This window comes from Nansenia antarctica (assembly GCF_963989245.1).
Source record: "Nansenia antarctica genome assembly, chromosome: 12".
NCBI lineage: Eukaryota > Metazoa > Chordata > Actinopteri > Argentiniformes > Microstomatidae > Nansenia > Nansenia antarctica.
In genome coordinates, this window is record NC_137682.1 from 15687741 (window position 1) to 15707755 (window position 20015).

The window sequence follows — 20015 nt, forward strand, 5'->3', positions numbered from 1 at the left end:
AATTATATTTATATAGCGCTTTTCCGAGGCTCAAATACCCTGACAATATGGAGAAAACGGGAAAGTGCTGTGTCCCTTGTTGAATGAATAGATCCGAGTCTAAAAAACGATTAAACTGTCATTCTACCGCTGTAGTTCACAGGTACTCTGGTGCGGAGAATTTCTGGTTTGGACTCGGAAATGGCTAAACGTCACTTTTGACGTCAGACTTAACAAGCAGAAGCAGGAAGTCCCTCCACCAGGACCATTTCGTCTGAATCTGCTGAAGGTAACGAGTTCTGGGTCAAAATGTATTTATTTGAATGACTTTAGTTGTTCTTAATTTCTTCTCCCAATAGCATCATCACACTGAGTACATGCTGTTGGGAGAAAACAAATAATACAGTATTTTAACCAACATTCATGAGATCTAATTGATTCAATACAGTTTGAAAGTGCTTTTGCACAGTCACCAAGCAGTTGGTTGGTGTTAATCATCAACTAGAATAAAAAGTTCCAGAAGAAACTTTGTGGGCTTGCAAAGTCTTATTTTGGAGGTGGAAAGGGTTTAACGATGTTTCGATAGATAGATGCTGCAGTGCTGGGTAGCTCAGAATTAGAATTCGTCTCAAAGTCAATGAGAGGCAGGGTGCTTGTTTGTGAGGCCCTCTGCCATGGGGAAGAAACTGTCCACGTGGCGCAAGGTTTTGGTCTTTGGTGTTTTCGATATTTCGTGAGCTTGGAATGATAAGGTTCTATCTCCATTTTTGTCAAAATTGAGGTTTTTTTACATAATCTGATCCATTAGGTGTTTATTAATGCCTGTGTGATGTTATTTTTTAAATGTTGAAATTTTTGAGTTAGTAATTAATAAAATACAAAGGTTCCATCTCATAAAACATAATGGAATGTAAAAACTTTGACGCTCAATATCTCTGAACTGCCCTAAACGGAGATAGAACCTTATCATTCTAAGCTCACGACACCTAAACAACTGATGCTGCTGCACATCTTGTAAAGATAACATGTTCTTATGTTATTATACTTATTTAGCTACAGCACAATATATGTCTGATTTTAGCCCACCTAAATATACAAGTCTGTTATTCTGCAGCTAGACTAAAACTATGGATTTAGGCTGAACTATTGTGGAAATTATGTTATTACGCATTGCTACTTTATTTAGTTTTGGTGAAATTTGCTTAAGGAAATGTGTCATGTGCAAGTTTGAACCAGATCAGATGATGATGTGTACAAAAATAAAGACTATAATGACACAAATGGATCTGTTGAGAAAACAGTTAACAGTCTCTACATAATGCATCAATTGCACTCAATAGGGACAAGCACATATCCCTCACAATGTCTTGTATATACAAACACTCAAGCTGAAGTCACGATTAAACAATAGCACCACATCTTTGCTCCATGTATTACTATGACTTAATGAACTATGAATAATTTAATGTGACTTTTGAAAGTGTGTCAGTCACAGTCATGTGTGTCTTCCTTTTTCGCCCTAGAGTCAGATGACGTGTCTGCTTAGAGAATCTTGTGCCATGAAGCTGTAGGCGGGTGGACACACCACAGCCCCTGTCTCTGTGACTGAGTCACCATGTCCTTAATGGGTCCACCTCGTTCCCCACCTGCCTCTACCTCCATCTCTTGGAGTAGCAGCCATGGTGACACCGCTGCTGCTGTGGGGACTCTGGGGTCCCCTGAGCAGGCTCTCTATGCCTCTGACCGCTATGCTCGACTCATACTGGCCCAAATGAACAAGATGAGGCTCCGCACAGATTTCTGTGACGTGAGGCTGAGGGTGGGTGGACGGGTCTTCAGTGTGCACAGGTTGGTCCTGGCTGCCAGCAGCCCCTACTTCTCTGCCCTCTTCTCCGGGGGGATGAGTGAGGCTGACAAGGAGGAGGTCCAGATCCTGGGAGTGGAGGCCGAAGTCTTCGAGGTCCTGCTGGAGTTTGTCTACACAGGTCCTCACAGGATACATGCTCTCCATACACAGACAGTATCTACACAACGATTAGAAGTCGAAAGAGAAAGATATATTGTTTGTATCATTCATGCATAGGACATTAGTTCATTCATTACACTAGTGTGTTTATGTATTTAAGGTCCTTTCTTTAGCTATTATTCTCAGTCAACAGACAATGTTCAGAAAGCTAATACACATGAATTGCACCACCATGTTATATAGCCTAGGTGATGCTTATTTTGATTGATGGTAGGATAGCTTCTTTGTTTGTGTGCATCTCTCTGAATTAAGTCTGAGCTGCTTGCCCCCCCCACCCCCCCCCCAGGTATGATCAACGTGACAGTGGAGAACATGCAGGAGCTGATGGTGGCAGCAGACATGCTGCAGCTGAGTGAGGTGGTGTCCATCTGTGGAGAGTTCCTCAAGGGCCACATGGACCCATCTAACTGCGTTGGTGTCTACCAGTTCCTGGAGCAGATCGCCTGTCTGGACATGCTGGAGTTCACTGAGAACTACATCCATGTCCACTTCCTGCAGGTGCAACATTCTCTTTCCTTCCTCATCCCTCTCTTTCCCTTTATCTTCCTTTTCTATAATTTGTATATTTAAGTTCCTAAATGACTTCTCCAAGGCAGGATCTCTCTCCTTACCACTCATTTTAATCTACTTTGTATGTAGCTATGACAGAAACGAATATCCCATCTTTAAATCAGTAAAAAAAAACGTTCACGCCAACACATAAAAACTCAAAGAAGAAACTCAAAGAAACTCTGTCTGTCTAGGTGTGTGTGTCTGATGAGTTCTGGGGCCTGTCGAAGGACCAACTGGTGAAGCTGTTGCGCAGCGAGGAGCTGAGGATTGAGGACGAGTACCAGGTGTTCACGGCAGCCATGGACTGGCTGCAGCAGGACGTGGCCAAGAGGAAGAAGCATGTGGTGGAGGTGCTGGATCCTGTACGCTTCCCTCTGCTCTCCCCACAGAGACTCTTCAAGTACATCGAAGGTAGTTGAGACCCACAGTACAGTTCAGAGGCAGTACACAGAGAAGCCTGGAGCTCACCTTGACGACTCACGACTTGACAGCACTGGATGATTCCATGCATTAAACTGACTGACTAGTCATTTAATTTCTCCTTGCAGGCATTTCTGACTTCAGCCTGCGGGTGGCACTGCAGACTCTGCTGAGGGAATACACAGAGGTGACCAAGTCTCCCAAGGAGAATAAGATGTACAGTCTGTTACAGCCTGCTAGGATGAGGCCCAGAAGAAAAGCCAGGAAATATCTTTATGCCATAGGTAAGCCTCTGTGGTAAACTTTAAAAGGGGCAGTCTGGGATTGGTATATACATTTTTGGACATTTAAATTAATGATTTGTTAACATTACAAAACACCCTCAAACTCACCGCCCTCACCTCACTCACTGCTTTCAAACAAATCCTGCAGCGAACCATAGTCGATCAATGCACCTGTTGATCACCGTCTCTCACCCATCCCATAACCCATCACTGCCTCATTTTAAGTACCCCTGCTCCAGTACCCCTGCTCCACTACCCCCGCTATCCCTCCCTCACTCCGCTCTTCCTCACCCCTACCTCCTCCGTCTCTCTCTCCTCTCTCTGACTGTTAGTATTTTAATGCATCTGTATTTGCCATTGTTTTATTGTTTTATTGTTTTATTGTTTATTGTATTACTTAACCTTGTTTTATTTCTAGCTTCCCACCCCCCCCCCCCAAAGAGCCACTGCTTTTTGGTCAGGCTGCATTTGCAACTAAGAATTTGTTCTTACATGTTTGCCTGGTTAAATAAAGGTTAAATAAAAAAATAAAATTAACATTTGTAGCCATTAATTCTTGAGCCCAAGCATACCATACTCAGTCTATTAATTTGAGATGTGTTACATTTCTCCAGCCCCATCCCTCAGCTGTTTACCCAAAAAGGTGGCGGGGAGACCTCTTTGTTGTTCCTGTAAAATCATTTGATTATCAAGTTTCAATACAGCCCTCATCTCCCTACGTTTGCGTAGTAAAAACACTCTCACGTCACGTCACGTCTGGTTTCGCCCTCTCAGGAGGCTACACTCGGCTGCAGGGCGTCCATTGGAGTGACAGCAGAGCCCTCAGCTGTGTGGAGCGCTTTGACTCCTTCAGTCAATACTGGACCACTGTGTCCTCCCTGCACCAGGCCCGCAGTGGGCTGGGTGTGGCCGTGCTGGAGGGCATGGTCTACGTGGTTGGAGGTGAGACAGTGCACTCAGTCTGTCTGTCTGTCTGTCTGTCTGTCTGTGAGAGGTAGAAGTAGAACAACTTCGTTATACAGTGTGGAAATCAACAGATGGTGGTCCCTCAAGTTCATGAGTAAAAACAAAAACGATGTACAAGTGCCATAATGCAATCACAGTCATACTGTATGCATACATGTTTGACATGTCGATATTTCACAGTGGAATTTCCATTTGACATAATATAATTGTGCTTTCCATTTGCTATTTCCCAGGCAAGAAGGACTCCATGATATTCGACTGCACAGAGAGATATGACCCAGTGACCAAGCAGTGGGAGGCAGTAGCCTCTTTGAATTTCCCACGCTGTGGAGTTGGCGTCTGCCCCTGTCACGGGGCGCTCTACGCACTAGGTAAACACCAGCCTGTCACTTGGGACATGCAGTACATGGAAGTAGATGTGAATAGAGTATCATGTGACCTCACTACTGTGCTCTTGCAGGTGGTTGGATCGGATCGGAGATTGGGGAAACGATGGAGCGCTACGACCCGGCAGAGAACAAGTGGGAGATCATCGGAAACATGGCAGTTCCACGATGCTATTTTGGCTGCTGCGAGTTACAGGGTTAGGCTCTCCCAGAGATCACTAAGGAACCTATGATTTAGAGACTAGCATGCTTATTCAGTGATAATTAAAAACAAATAAAATAAGAAGAATAAGAAGAAATGTATATATATAGTACATGTACAAGCAAAATGTAATACCATATTCACACCATATTTACCCTTTGATCTTAATGAACACTCGTAATGTTATTGTAATGTTATTGTTAGGAAGGTCCTCTGAACCAACTAGATCTGTGTGGCCTTTGATCGCTCTGCAGGGTTCATCTACGTGATCGGGGGACGAGATCACGAGAGGATGCAGCTGCGCTCGGCCGAGATGTACGACCCCATCTCCCACCGCTGGAGCGCCCTGCCTGCCATGGTTACACGACGGGAACACGTGGGCGTGGCCTGCCTCAACAACTGCATCTACGCCGTGGGAGGCTGGAACGAGGCGCTGGGCTGCCTGAAGACGGTGGAGAAGTACTGTCCTGAGGAGGTTGGAGCCTGTCTGTCTCTTGTCTGGTGTCTGTCTCTGCTGTCACACAGAAGGCTTCACAATTAGTACAATTAGTTAGTGTATTGGACATTGACCTTTGACTGAACAATAACATGAAGGGGATACTTCACAAAATACATGTTAACTGACTTGGCCCATGCTAAATGATGGTCGCCTATAGAGGGGAGGGTGGTGCCTGTATACTTAGATAAAGCCGCAGAGTCTACCCAATTGACTAAAAGATAGACTAAAAGGTTAGAGAGCTGAGATATTTATGTCAAAGATGTTTTTTTTCTATGAATCGCAATAGATGAGCATGTATTATTGACTAGTACAAAGACTGTGACTGTGTGTCTTTTAACCATAATGTGTCTTTCCTTCCACAGGAGAAGTGGGTGGAGGTGGCACCTATGGCGGTGGCGCGGGCGGGGGTGTCCGTATCAGCCGTAAATGGTCTGCTCTACGCTGTTAGATAGATAGATAGATAGATAGATAGATAGATAGATAGATAGACTTTATTTGTCATTGTTACAGTACAGGTACCAAACAACGAAATTTAGGAGGGGAGGCTCCCCTGGTGTTTAAGAAAGGAAAAAGAAACACATTTTGGAAAAAGCATAGATGCATAAAATCACAAGAAGATAAGGAGCTGGTTTACATCAATAGAGGCTATGTACACAATCCACTGTACTATACTGCACAGATAGTCAACTAGGGTTGTCATATTGCACAAGAAAGTATTTTTTTTCACATTTTTTTAAAGTGTCACAGTTTGCAGGCTTGAAAATGTACATGTTTGTGCCTCAGCACTAGCTGCCATTACAATCCGTCCGGACTTGTCCTGGGCCCAGAACTTAGGCCTTTTCTGTGTTCAGGGCCTTGACGGCCCTGTGGTAGAAGCTGTCCTTCAGTCTGTTTGTCCTAGCGGCCGGGGTCCTGTACCTCCTGTTCGAGGGCAGCTTGACAAAGTGTTCGTGCCCAGGGTGGGTCGGGTCCTTGGAGATCTTGGAGGCCCTCCTGAGACAGCGTGTTTCGTACAGCTCCTCCAGAGAGGGGAGGGTGGCGCCGGTGATCCCCTGTGCTGTTCTCACGACTCTCTGTAGATCGTTTCTCTCCGCTGCCGTGCAGCTGTGGTACCAGTTGGAGATGCCGAAGGTGAGGATGCTCTCCACTGCGCCGTGGTAGAAGGCCACCAGCATCTCCTGCTTGCTGTGTTGTTTCTTGAGGCATCTCAGGGTGTATAGCCGCTGTTGTGCCCTCTTGATGGTGCCTTTAGTGTTGTCCTTCCAGGCCAGGTCATCCCGTATGATGTGTCCCAGGAAACGGAGGTTTGAGACCATCTCTACGCTCTCTCCGTCGATGAGCAGGGGCAGGATCTCGGACTTTTTCCTCCTGTAGTCTACGATGAGTTCCTGGGTCTTTGACTTGTTTAGCAGCAGGTTGTTTACCTTGCACAGCTTGCTCAATTGCTCTACCTCATCCCTGTACGCCGCCTCGTCCCCCCCCGAGATACATCCCACCACGGTGGTGTCGTCTGCAAACTTTACGATGTAGTTGCTGGGGTGGATGGGGGTGAAGTCGTGGGTGTAGAGGTTGTAGAGGATGGGGCTTAGCACGCAGCCCTGGGGTGACCCAGTGCTGAGGCTGAGGGCTGTGGAGGTGTGGGGGCCCACCCGCACCCTCTGGGGGCGGTTGGTCAGGAAGTCCTTGATCCACGCACATATAGAGTGTGATAGACCCAGGTCTAGTAGTTTGGTCACTAGCCTGTCTGGAAGGATGGTGTTAAAGGCGGAGCTGAAGTCCACGAAGAGCAGTCTCGCGTAGCTGTTTCCCCTCTCCAGGTGGGATAGAGTGGCGTGGAGAGTCGTCGCTATGGCGTCCTCTGTGGACCTGTGGGCTCTGTAGGCGAACTGGTATGGATCCAGGTTGGGCGGGAGGCGTGTGAGTATGTGGGCCCGGACTAGTTTCTCGAAGCACTTCATGATGATTGGTGTGAGTGCCACCGGGCGGTAGTCGTTTAGGCAGCTCACCGTGCTTTTCTTCGGGACTGGGATGATAGTTGAGGTTTTCAGGCAGGGTGGGACGGTGGCCTGGGACAGGGACTGGTTAAAGATGTTGGTTGAAGAGGCATGGCTAGGTTTCAAAACCAAATTCCTAAATATTATTGACAGTATAGCCCCCATGAGAACCACCAGGGTTAAAACCCGATCGGAACCATGGATGAATTCGGACATTCTAAATGCTATGAAAGTCAGAGACCTAAAATGCTCTGAAGTTCAAAAATGCAAATCAAAATTAGTGAAACACTTAAACGAAGATCACAAAACCCACTTTGAGAAAATTAAAAAACAATGCAACAAACTATGCAATCAGGTAATTACCATGACCAAATCTGCTAAGAAAGAATACCTCGATAACAAAATCGAAGAAAACTTAAACAAACCACGTGACCTTTGGAAGCTACTTAATAGCCAACTAGGTTGCAGTCAAAAACTCAAAACCAGGTCTACAAACATCAGCATCAAATCTGGTGATTCTCTCCTTACAGACAAGCTGGATGTGGCTAAGTGCTTAAACACTTTCTTTACAACCATAGCCACTAAATTAGTTAACAATCTACCACCCCACTCAGGGCGTTATGGTGTAGAGCACATCCGTGAGTTCTACAATAAACTGGGTGTACGCAATGATGATTTTAAACTCTCCATGGTGTCAAACGATGAGGTGTTTAAAAAGCTAGGCGCTCTACACTCAGAAAAGGCCACGGGCCATGACAATATTCCAGCCAGATTTCTAAAAGACTCAGCTGCCTCCATTACCCCAATCATCACCCACATAATAAACCTCTCCATCAAACAGGGACACGTCCCCCTTGACTTTAAAATAGCAAGGGTAACCCCACTGTATAAAAAAGGAAGCAAATTAGACCCAGGCAACTACCGACCTGTTTCTATTCTTAATTCCATCTCGAAACTTATGGAAAAAATAGTTTATGAACAGGTCGATAGGTACCTTACCGAAAAAAAGCTGATGTATGAATTTCAATCAGGATTCAGAACATCCCATTCCACTGACACATGCCTTCTCTATTTGAACGACCACATCAACCATGAGGTGGACTCGGGCAAGTACTGCGGCATGGTCATGCTGGACCTCCAGAAGGCCTTCGACACAGTAGATCACCACATATTGTTAGATAAACTGAAAGCAATTGGGTTCGATAGAACATCGGTGAGCTGGATGCAATCCTACTTAGAGGGGAGGGAACAGGTGGTTAGTGTGAACGGAACACTGTCCCCCCCCCTCCCAGTGACCTGCGGCGTTCCACAAGGAAGCATTTTGGGACCTTTACTGTTCCTAATATATGTGAATGACATGTCATCAGCATGTGATTGCAATTTGTTCCTGTTCGCGGATGACTCGGCTCTGCTGGTCTCTGACAGGGACATATTGCAGGTGGAAAAAGCGCTAAGCACTGAACTGAGTAGAATCTGCATCTGGCTAGCTGACAATAAACTATCAATACACCTAGGTAAAACTGAAACCATCCTATACGGATCCCCATCTAAACTCAGAAAGGCTGAAAATTTTAAAATAAAAGTGGGTAACATTAATATCACAAGAAAAGAGGATATTACATACCTGGGCTCCATCTTAGAGGCAAATCTTTCCGGAGATAAAATGGCAGCAAAAGTAATCAAAAAAGTGAACCATAGAACTAGATTCTTGTACAGGATATCCTCACTTGTCAGTAAAAACACACTGAGGACCCTAACAGGAGCTCTCATTCAATGTCACTTCGACTATGCCGTAACATCATGGTACTATAGAACCACAAAGGCCCATAAAACAAGACTCCAGACAGCCCAAAATAAACTGGTTAGGCTTCTGCTAGGCCTCAACCCTAGGACACATCTAACCGCTGCTCATTTTTTGAGCCTTGATTGGCTACGAGTAGTTGACAGAGTGCAGCAGCTTGCACTGGGCCTGGTCTTCAAGATACGCTACACCACAAAGACACCCAAGTACCTGTCAACATACTTCCAAAAAGTGAACAACGTCCACACATACAACACCAGAGGAAGCTCCACGAACCACGTTCAACCGCGTTGCACCACAAACAAGGGGTTAAACTCGTTTGCAAACTATGCAGTAAAAATGTGGAACGCCCTTCCTATAATCTTAAAGGAGTGCAAAACACTGCCCACCTTCAAAACCACTCTCAAAAAACATTTACAGGAGGCTGCAATCCGTAACTGGACCCTCTAAATCAAAAATCAGATTAAAAGACCCGAACTACCCACTGTACATACTTTGTGTTTTGTCCCCCGCCCCCACCTGTGGTGTATGTCCCCACCTGTCCTACCCGCTGTACATACCTTATGTTTTGTTGTATTGTTCTTCCCATGATGGATGTGTGTTTATCTTGTAGATAGTAATAGTTATTTGTCTGTATTATCTTGTAGATAGTACTAGCTTTTTTGTCTGTCTTACATGTAACGATGAATTGAGAATCAAGGACCCCAATTGAAATAAGCCAGTGGCTTTCTTGGGTTTTTATCCTGTTAGTTGACCTTGTATGTAATATGTACTTTCATGTACCTACTTCTGCAAATCTTCTAATAAAGTTTTCAATCAATCAATCAAATCATAATGTGCAATGTATACAGACATCTTTATTCAGAAATGATCTAATGATTATGCTATACTAGTTTCCAGCCTGTGCAATTGATTTTCTGTTTAGTCAACTGTTAGTAGCTTTAGTCAATGTTAAAAAGAGTGACAGTTTCTCTTTTCAAAAAGTAGGATCTAGGACTTTTCCCACCTGTTTTTTTAAGTTTAGGATTTGCATTAATAATGCTAGTGTTCCAGAGTAGGTAAGGCATGTACCTTCCTCTCCACTTCATTGCAGTATTTTTCTGGAAGTCCAGCAGCCCTGAAAGAAAAAACGAGTAAACATGAATTGATTCGGCGTATCGAAAATGGCCTCTTACTGTAGTTTACACACTGTAGAAAGCTTAATGTAAATGCTCTGTATTTTCTATTGCAATTCACTAACTTGAGTTCCTTCAGCTTCTTCTCCTTGATCTCATCCAGGCGTATGCGACGCTGGCGGGCCTCTTCGTCCAGACGGTCTCCCTCTTTGAAGACCTCCCTGCGCTGTGTGACGGCCTGTAGCTCACGCTCCCTCACCTGCTGACGTATCCCGTCCGCATGGCGAAGGACCTTCTGCCTGTGATTGTCCTCCTTGTCCTTCTCCTTAGAGATGGACACCTGCTGGGCTCTGGTGGAAGAGGAAGCAGGGCAAAGAGACTGTTTGGAACTATAGTTACAACTATAGTTAGTACTGTGTGTAATATTTACTTACGAGCTCAAAAGGCAGTGTTTGTCTTCCGAAGAAAGTGTGACATTGCGGACATACCTCAACACCCTCTCAAATTCAGCCCTCTCTCGCCCGGCCTCAATGGAAAGGAGGTGCTCTTTGTGGGTGACCTGCTCCAAGCGCGCTGCCTTCAATCTCTCCTCCTCCTCTACTTTCTTTTTGAGCTGCTCTTTCTCTTTTCTCCTCCACTCCCTCTCTGCAGCCTCCTGGTTCCTCCGGGCTCGAAGCTCATCCTGACAGTCACATAGAAACACTCCCTGTTAATGTCTCCATGTCCTCTACAGCCAATTAGGTATCATACTAGAATAGCAACTTGTTTGCCTGGTCGCCACAACAAAAGAAATAGGTGTTGGCTAATAGAACAAAGGGTTTGGTGCAACTGGGCAAGCAAAATGTCTTGAGCTGAAAATGAGTTCAGGATGGCTGTTATGGTTGTGTGTGTTAAGGGGATAAATAAGTGAACTTGATGCTAACCTGCTCAGCTTTGAAGTCTCTGTCTCTCTCCTGCAGGGCTCTCAGTCTGGCCACCTCCTTCTCCTTCTCTCTCTTGATGCGTCTCTGTTCAGCCTCATACTCAGCCTCCCGCTCCTGTAGAGGTCATACAGAAATGAGTCTTTGTCCACCTCAAAGACTAATCTATTGGTTTGTGTGTGTTGGAGGGGGGGGGGGTACTGCACTGATCCACACAGTACACACATTTTGTACTGTATTCTCACCATTTTCTTGCGGGTGTACTCCATGGCTCTGAGGTTAGCCAGTCTCTCCTCTTCCTTCTTGTGTTCCTTGGCCAGCAAGCTGTCCTCATTGATGCGGAGGATCTCCAGTTGCAGCCTCCGCTGCTCCTCCTTCTTCCTCTCCAAAGCCTGTACCCACACAACCACAGATTGATCAGTCAGCCACACACACACACACACACACACACACACACAGACATACAGTGCATATACCACACGCAGCCTACGTCCATACACACCACTCTGAGTTTTCAACTAGTTTGTTCCAGAATGATTATAGAATTGCTGTGCTGCACTAAAATACCTCCAGCTCCTCCACCTGCATCCTCTCTAGGTTCTCCAGCATCTGCTGCCCCTCCTGCTCCTTCACCTCATCCTGCAGCATCCGGTCCTCCAGACGCTCCTGCATCTGATTCACAATCAGCTGCTTTCCCCTGGACACTCACAAAACAGAGGAAAGAGTTGAGGTGTTGTATGGTAGAGACAGACTGACGTCTGGTGTGTGTGTGTGCGCGTCTGTGTGTGTGTGTGTGTCATAACGAGGCCTCACTGGATCCTCTGATGTTTGCGTTGCTCGACGATCTGGTCCTGGGCCTCCAGGGCTCTCCTGCGGTCCAGCTCCATCATGGCATCCAGATGCGTCTCCTCCTCTTGCAGCTCAGTCAGGATCTGCTGCTTCTCCAGTATCTGAGCATCACGCACTGCGTGGCATTGGGCACCTAGGATCAGCTGAGGACCAGAAAGGTACCCACATGGACAATAGGACACACACGCTTACACAGAGGTGGGAGAGTATGGTCAGTGAGTAGGTAAGATACTGCAGGAATGTGTTAGTTAAGTAATTTAAAATATATATATTATAAAGGAGGTATGAACCACACAAGTGAAAGAGTGACCAGTTAATTTCCTACCTCATTGAGTTTCTTGACTTCATCCTCCTGCTCCATCCTCATGGCGTTGGCTCTCTCCAACAGGTACTGAGCCTTGTCCTTGGCCTCGGCCTCCAGCTCACTCAGACCCTGGTTCTTCTGACGCGACAGGTCGGCCTGACGGATATTAGCCTTCCTCTCCTCAGCAGCATCCTAGCCAGAGTTAACCATAGTAAACTTAGGTCAGTTTAGGCCTACACCTAATTGTTAAGGACAGGACTGTGGTAAGCTGAGCTGATCATAGATCTGTGTTGTAGGTGTTGAAGCAGATATATGACATAGTTCGTCATACAGTGTCATGTATGAAGGGTTGCTCGCAGAAGAGCAACAGAACACACAAACATACACAGATACACACACACACACACATATACACAGATACAAACACAAACACACACACACACAAACACACACACACACACACACACACACCCTCACAGAGCAACATTCCTCACCATGGCGTCTTCCCTTTCCTTCTTCTGGGCTCCCAACATGGCGTCCCTCTCTTCCTTGGTTGGAACTTGAGATGCTAATGCAATACGCTTAAACTCAGTCGGCCGGAAGATTATGGACAGACCAGGTGGATCCTTACTTGAGATCCTGGCAAAATGACAGTAAATTTGTTCCGAATTTGTATTTGACCACTGGTAAAGTCGTTGTACATGTTTACTGCTACAATGCTGCTTTTGCCAAGTCAAATACTTTAGGATAGGCTTTTCTTAATGTTCATCAGATAATTGCAGTGCATGTTAGTAACTGGATACTTGCTTCAGGTCACGGATGAGGTCCATGGTAATAATGCGAACTGTCTCTGGTTTCTGAGCCTTCTGACTTGTAGCAGAGCAGGGCTGGACCCTGGGTAATGAGCAGCCCCTTCTCTCAGAGTCTTTCACATCACAGGTTGACAGCTTGGGTGGGAAAAAAAATCCAACATAAATTTCCACCATATCTCTCTGATACTCACCTACTTTGAGGTGTAGTGCTGAGGCACAAACATGTACATTTCAAGCCTGCAAACTGTGACACTTTAAATAACGTGAAAAAATACTATTGTGCAATATGACAACCCTAGTTGACTATCTGTGCAGTATAGTACAGTGGATTGTGTACATAGCCTTTATTTATGTAAACCAGCTCCTTACCTTCTTGTGATTTTATTCTTTTTCTAAAAGTTTTTTTTTTTTTTTTCTTTCCTAACACCAGGGGAGCCACCCCTCCTAAATTTCGTTGTTTGGTACCTGTACTGTAGCAATGACAATAAAGTCCATTCATTCATTCATTCATTCATACTCTGCTATTAACCTCCCATGACCCACCTGACCTGTGGCTCACCTGTTTTGGGGTTCCAAAGAGACTTTCATCCACATGGGAGGTGAGGGCATGGGTGCGATAGCGGCGTGGATGGGAGCTGCCCAAGCCTCGTTTAGATGAAGAGCCAGAGGCACTCCGTGTCTGGAGGCGAGACAGGACATGAGACAGGACATGAGTCATGTACAAACCTCCACTTAGCTACTAATGATGCAACGAATGTCAGAGAAGTGTGTCCCACGATTCAAAACGTTAGCTACCATGGTCTTTCAAATTGTTCTCTCTCGCCAACCAACATGACATAATAATTAAAACATTGAACAGAAGATCAACAGAACACCATTATTATAATACGAGATAGTATTATGAAACAGCAGTCCGGTGTATGAAGCAGGTACCAGTTCCTTCGCCTGTATCATTGTAGGCTGTGGGACGTTTGCACGAAGGTGTTTTGTTGTTGTTGCGTCTCCATGGAAACTACTGCGCTGCACGCACGCGTCAACCCCAGCAGCGTCAGGCGCGCGTCTCAACCGTGTCTCACGCTGCTACCGCGGCACGCCATCTAGAACAAAAACAAAACAAAAAACAAATATTATGGACATATTACTACTAGCCTACAGATGGCATGTATAACTGTAGGGGGCCGGACTTATATTTATTTATTTTATTTAGGCATAATTAGCATATTATTGTTTAATATTTTAACTTTCTTTCCAAATGTATGTTATTAATGGCTTATTATCAGTGTTAACAGACTCCTGACACCTATACTGCAGCCAGCCACCAGGGGGCGATCAAGATATTTTGGCTTCACTTTGTTATTACACATTGTAATCATTTTCAGTTATCAATCATGCAAAATGTCACTCTCAGACAACCTGAAGCGTAAAATTCACGTGGAAAACCGCAGTTTTAATGAGGAATGGACTGACAAGTACGCATTCATCTGGCCAACATTTAGTAAAGCAAAACCTGTAGGCTATGCCTCATCTGCACTGAAACGGTAGTTGTTGAAAAACGATACAATCTTCGCCGTTACAATTATACAAGGCATGCATCTTTCAGAGAATCATACCCTGAGAAGTCATACCCTGAGACTGCTCCTCCTGAGACATCTACTGCACCCCAGAACTGCGTCTCCTGAAGACACCCGCTTTTCCCCTCTACTGTGTCCCCTAAAAACTTCTATTGACCCCGTTGTACTGTTTCTCTGTTTCTCCAGATATATAAATAAAAAACAACAACCTGAGCTGGATTATTCTTCCTGCTACGACTGGTCACTGGTGGATTGATGATTCATTTGCTTAGTCAAATGTATTGATTGTAAGTCGCTTTGGAATAAGGTGTCTGCTAAATACCAAAAAATGATGCTGCCATGAAAGGCACCTGGTACCTGTTGGGGGGCGGGCCACCGGCGGAGACTTTTCACTACCCGTGTCTTTGGACTCAGTGGAGATCTATGACCCCCACCTGGACACCTGGACTGAGATCGGCAACATGATCACCAGCCGCTGTGATGGAGGGGTGGCCGTCCTCTGAGAGACAGGTCCACTGTTTCCATCCAGAGCCAATAATGAGACTGGTTTTGGATACAATGAAAGATCCTGGTGTTTAGGGTACTCCAATGGTGAATATTGGTTAAGACACAATGGTGTTAAGACGAAAGTCTCAGGGTCTCTGTGCTCCAGAGTTGGAGTGTACCTGGATCACAGGGCAGGTATTCTGTCATTCTACAATGTCTCTGACACAATGACCCTTCTCCACAGAGTCCAGACCACATTCACTCAGGCCCTCTATCCTGGGTTTGTGCTTTGTGGCTATGGGAATGAGGCTGAGCTGTGTTTACTTTTCTAGGGGATCCCCATGCAGTCTTGCTTTATATTGTCCTACTATTCTGTACAAATCAAATACATTCTGTCATTTTGTCCTGAGAGATTTATTTCTCTCATCTATGATTCTCACACGACTAGCTCTCAGATTGTGAACTGTGTAAATCTAGAACAAGGTTATTGTAAATCTAGAACAAGGTTATTGTAAATCTAGAACAAGGTTATTGTAAATCTAGAACAAGGTTTTTTGTAAATCTAGAACAAGGTTATTGTAAATCTAGAACAAGGTTATTGTAAATCTAGAACAAGGTTATTTGCGCCAATTTGATGATATTATCATCAGTCAGGGGATCCTTATCTTTGGTGAAACTTTACTTCCTCGTCCTAATTATTAGAGATTTATCTTCCCCATCTTCTTTTTATTTGTTATTTTTCTTAATACACTTGACTTCATAGTGTGAGATTTATTACATGAATCATGAGTCAAGTAGTGAATATTATTTCTGATATTTCTTCTGCCTTTGTTCATTTGGTTAATTGCAGCTAGCAATGATAAGACACACTTGTACACACACACACATGTATCAACACACTAGGCAGTTAAAACTTCTCAGTTGGTTTGCTAGCAAACTTTAGAATTAGGGGCCATTATAAATGTTTGAAAGCTGTTTGAAAGTAAAGTAGCCAAAAAAGAATACTTCAAAGTATTAAATCTGTCTGTACTACTATGGAGACAGTGCTGAATTGTGTGACATTAAATAGAGGTTCCAATAAGAATGAGTTATGATTTACCTTGACTTACTCCAGTATGCTCTTGCTATGGAATTGTTCATTTCATCAATGTCAAATGTTTTCATTACAATTTTACAGTACAGTTCATTTTTCGTTGTTGGAGCTGTAAAACAAACAACTAAGACTAAGAGTAAAAAGGTGCGACACCTGTTTTTGCACTCAATTCTTCCCCAAGTCTTTGTTAAGAACATGGCTTGTTGAGATTTTATCTTAACGTATTTGTGTTCCACAGTTGTTGATATTTGTTGTAAGTATCTTGATTTTTTATGTGTCAGGATTTGGATTTGTTGTTACATTACACAAATAAGTCTCTTTAACCACTTTGGGATGTCATGCCAGTTCTGAACGCATGGCTAGTCCACTTAACCCTCCTCCAGACCAGTCTGAATATCTCTCCTCCAACCCTTTACTGTGGCTACTTTTTACTGGCTACTGCTAAAATGTGTTCTGAGCTTCTCTCCAGACTTAAGCAGTGCTGCCTCACACATTTAGACTGTAATATAACCGTCATGCTATCCAAGCATAAAATGTCTCCATAAAGAGTTCTGGGTCAAAATAATTTTCATTGAATTACTTTAGTTGTACTTCATTTAGCTTGCCTGGTACACCGGGTGTGCAGCGTTTGCACTTTTGGAACTATTTCATTGGCTCCATCACACTGCTCATGCTATTAGGAGAAAACAAATACTGTTTTAACCGACATTGGATTATTAGACAATAATCTCCAGACTTTAATTATTCAATGCAGATTAAAAGTGCTCGCCCAGACACCAAGCACTAGTTGGTTGATATTATAGGCAATCAGATAGTAATGTTTCTACCAGGAGAGTTTCACTTACTCTCAGGTTTTGTAGATATGTGTTTTGCTACAGTTATTCTCTGTACTGTCTTTGAACTATTTATTACTATGTGTGTTTCTGTGCAAATGAAAAATGTTTGGTAACGATTAAAGGGTTTGGTAGAATGTGAGTGTACATTGTTGTACCCTAGGTGACGTGTGCTATGAACATGCTATGGTGGCCTCCTCTGTAGACTTGCTGTGTTACTTTTTATGTCAAAGCCTGGTCACTCATTAGACAATAAAGTCAATTACATTCCTTTCATGAAGCCTTTTTTTTGCTCTTTGCTTTTTTTATATTCATATTGTGATGACAACTAAGTGCAACTTTCTAGGAAATTGTCAAATACTGTAGTCATTTGTTTCTTTTACAACTGGAGAGGTCTAGAAGTTGTTGCCTGTACACTTCTATAGATTCTGCCACCAGTGGCACAAAAGGATAAGAATTTGGTTTGTTGTCCCCAAAATTAGACCTCATTGGATAGCAGGGAGAGGACTTACCTCTCCACACCTGTGTGCAAAAGCTTAGGGATTCTGGTTACTTACTTACTTACTTACTTACACACACACACACACACACACACACACACACACACACACACACACAAATCAGCTATGCATAGACACAAAACCAGGAGGTTTCCAGTCACACTTTATGGTTATAAATGTTGAAAGCTCCAAAGGAAATTAGCTTAAAATAACACTTTAATCAAATACACCACACAAACTGTAACCATTAAGGATTGGCATGTGGTGTGGTTTCACACTTCTGGTAAATATGGATTAAATTAAATAAGAACCCAGTGGAATGTAACGTTTTAAAATCTATTGAGAATTTCTCTCTCTCTCTCTCTCTTTCTCTCTCTCTCACACACACACACACACACAAATAAATAAGTCATACTACACACCATCTTTAAGGCCACAAAGCTCTCGATTTTTTTTTTTTTAAATGTTGAGACCACTCCAAATGTTTCTTAAATCAGCATCTCTCCATGTATGAGATGTATTATTACTTTATCAATGTAGGGTTACTTATTTGTATTGTGTTTTTTGATTCTGAATGCTGCAATACCAATGTTGACGAACCAAAGCCAAAGAATGTTACTCTTGTGTACTTGTACAGTGAGATGTAATAAAAGCGATTCTGATTCTGATGTATGGCAGCTATTCTATTCCAGTGTCTGTTGAATTCCAACCCAGGCACACCTCATTCTACTTGAGATATTCTATATTGAGATATTGGCCACTTCCCTACTCAGACAATGGGAGTATGGTTTTCCACCACGCAATTTTAATCACGTCTTTTTTATTATTATTATCTTTCAGACGATTATTAACCGCCATGTCGAAGTCTGGATGGCCGAGCGGTCTAAGGCGCTGCGTTCAGGTCGCAGTCTCCTCTGGAGGCGTGGGTTCGAATCCCACTTCAGACATAGTTTATGCTGTTGCATGTGGGGGAAACCCTGCTGCCACCCTCACCCCACATTTCTCCCTAGCAACCTTCCACCGCCTTGCACCCCGATTACTAACTCTCAAAGCCATTCTCTCTTTCAAAGCATTTAATAAACTGCTATTAGCTATCGTATTTCAAACGTATACACTGACTCTGTTTTCTATCAATAATAAATAAATAACATATGTTATATTATTTTGAAATGTGTAGTGGGTAGTATTCACCATTTCTTGTGGGTAAAGAGGGTAGAAAGTTAGCCACTAAACTAACTAGACCAGCATACTGTAGATGTAGAGGCCTTACATGACTTAACCATGGAGGACAAAGTGAAGGAAATGTACAATGCAATCTATAAGACATACAGTGGGGGAAAGAACAAAGAAGTATTCAACACAGCAACCATTTTTTAATTCAACATATTTCCATTGCAGCTATTCACATGAAATTTAGACCAGACAATGGTATTAACTCGATAAAACTATACAGCTAAAGAAATTGTAACACTCCGAGTGAGGTACTGATCAGGTGATCACCTGAACCAAATCGTATTTAACAAGGACAAGTATAAAACCCCTGCTGTGGTCATCACCATCCTCTTGCAATAGGATCAGCTGGATGGCAAAAACAGTGCTAGTAGTAATTGGAATTGGAATCAGAATTGGAATCAAAAATAACGATTGACCATGGCAGAAGAGTTGAAAATAAAAGTTTGGAGTGAGGAAAATACAGTGAGTGTCAGGTTGCTTCCATCCATAAAATGTCAAAGACGGCGGTTCATATGAACAAGGTCAAGCAGCAGCAGACATTGGGGACGACAAAGCTACAGACCGGCAGAGGGTGAAAACGACTCTCCACTGACAGGGATGACCGCCAACTCATTAGAATGTCACTCAACAACCGGAGGATGACATCAAGTGACCTATGAAGAATGACAAACGTCAGCTGGGGTGAAGTGCACGGCGAGGATGGTTGGAAACAGGCACCTAAGGGAAGGGATGAAGCTAGAAAAAAGCCCCTCATCAATGATGGAAGCAAAGAAGAGCCAGGCTGAGGTTTGCAAAAGACCATAAGGATTGGACTATAGAGGACTGGAGTAAGGTCATCTTCTCTGATGACTCAGGTGAGAGGCCTACAAGCCACAGTGTCTCTCGCACCCACTACGAAATTTGGTGGAGGATCGGTGATGATCTGAGGGTGCTTCAGCAAGGCTGGAATCGGGCAGATTTGTCTCTGTGAAGGACACATAAATCAAGCCACGTACAACATTGTTCTGGAAGAAAAATTGCTTCTTGGTCACAAGCCATCAAACTAAGCCGAGCTGCTTGAATCTTTGTGCCAGGAGTGGCATTAAGTCACTCAACAGCAATGTGAGTGGTGGAGAGGCCCAAGACGCATGAAAGCTGTGATTGAAAATCAGGGTTAATCTACCAAATATTGATTTCTGAACTCTTCCTAC

General features: G+C 43.9%; 2 protein-coding genes across 2 annotated transcripts; one reads left to right on the forward strand and one right to left on the reverse strand.

The window, feature by feature from the left end:
* Positions 1-1594: 1594 nt before the first annotated feature.
* LOC308168912 (actin-binding protein IPP-like) lies at positions 1595-15183 on the forward strand (the record flags this gene model as incomplete). The annotated part of the gene is made up of 10 exons (XM_080543554.1): positions 1595-1964; positions 2292-2503; positions 2749-2968; positions 3106-3261; positions 4036-4203; positions 4461-4598; positions 4688-4810; positions 5070-5290; positions 5677-5757; positions 15040-15183. The coding sequence occupies 10 exons, from the start codon at positions 1595-1597 to the stop codon at positions 15181-15183; spliced, it is 1833 nt and encodes a 610-aa protein (XP_080399680.1).
* Positions 10151-14206, reverse strand: LOC308168488 (cilia- and flagella-associated protein 45-like; the record flags this gene model as incomplete). The annotated part of the gene is made up of 12 exons (XM_080543088.1): positions 10151-10226; positions 10350-10574; positions 10713-10906; positions 11148-11261; positions 11390-11536; positions 11712-11841; positions 11958-12136; positions 12319-12489; positions 12792-12923; positions 13101-13244; positions 13669-13788; positions 14186-14206. 12 exons carry the CDS (start codon positions 14204-14206, stop codon positions 10151-10153), a joined length of 1653 nt encoding a protein of 550 aa, XP_080399214.1.
* Positions 15184-20015: the final 4832 nt, after the last annotated feature.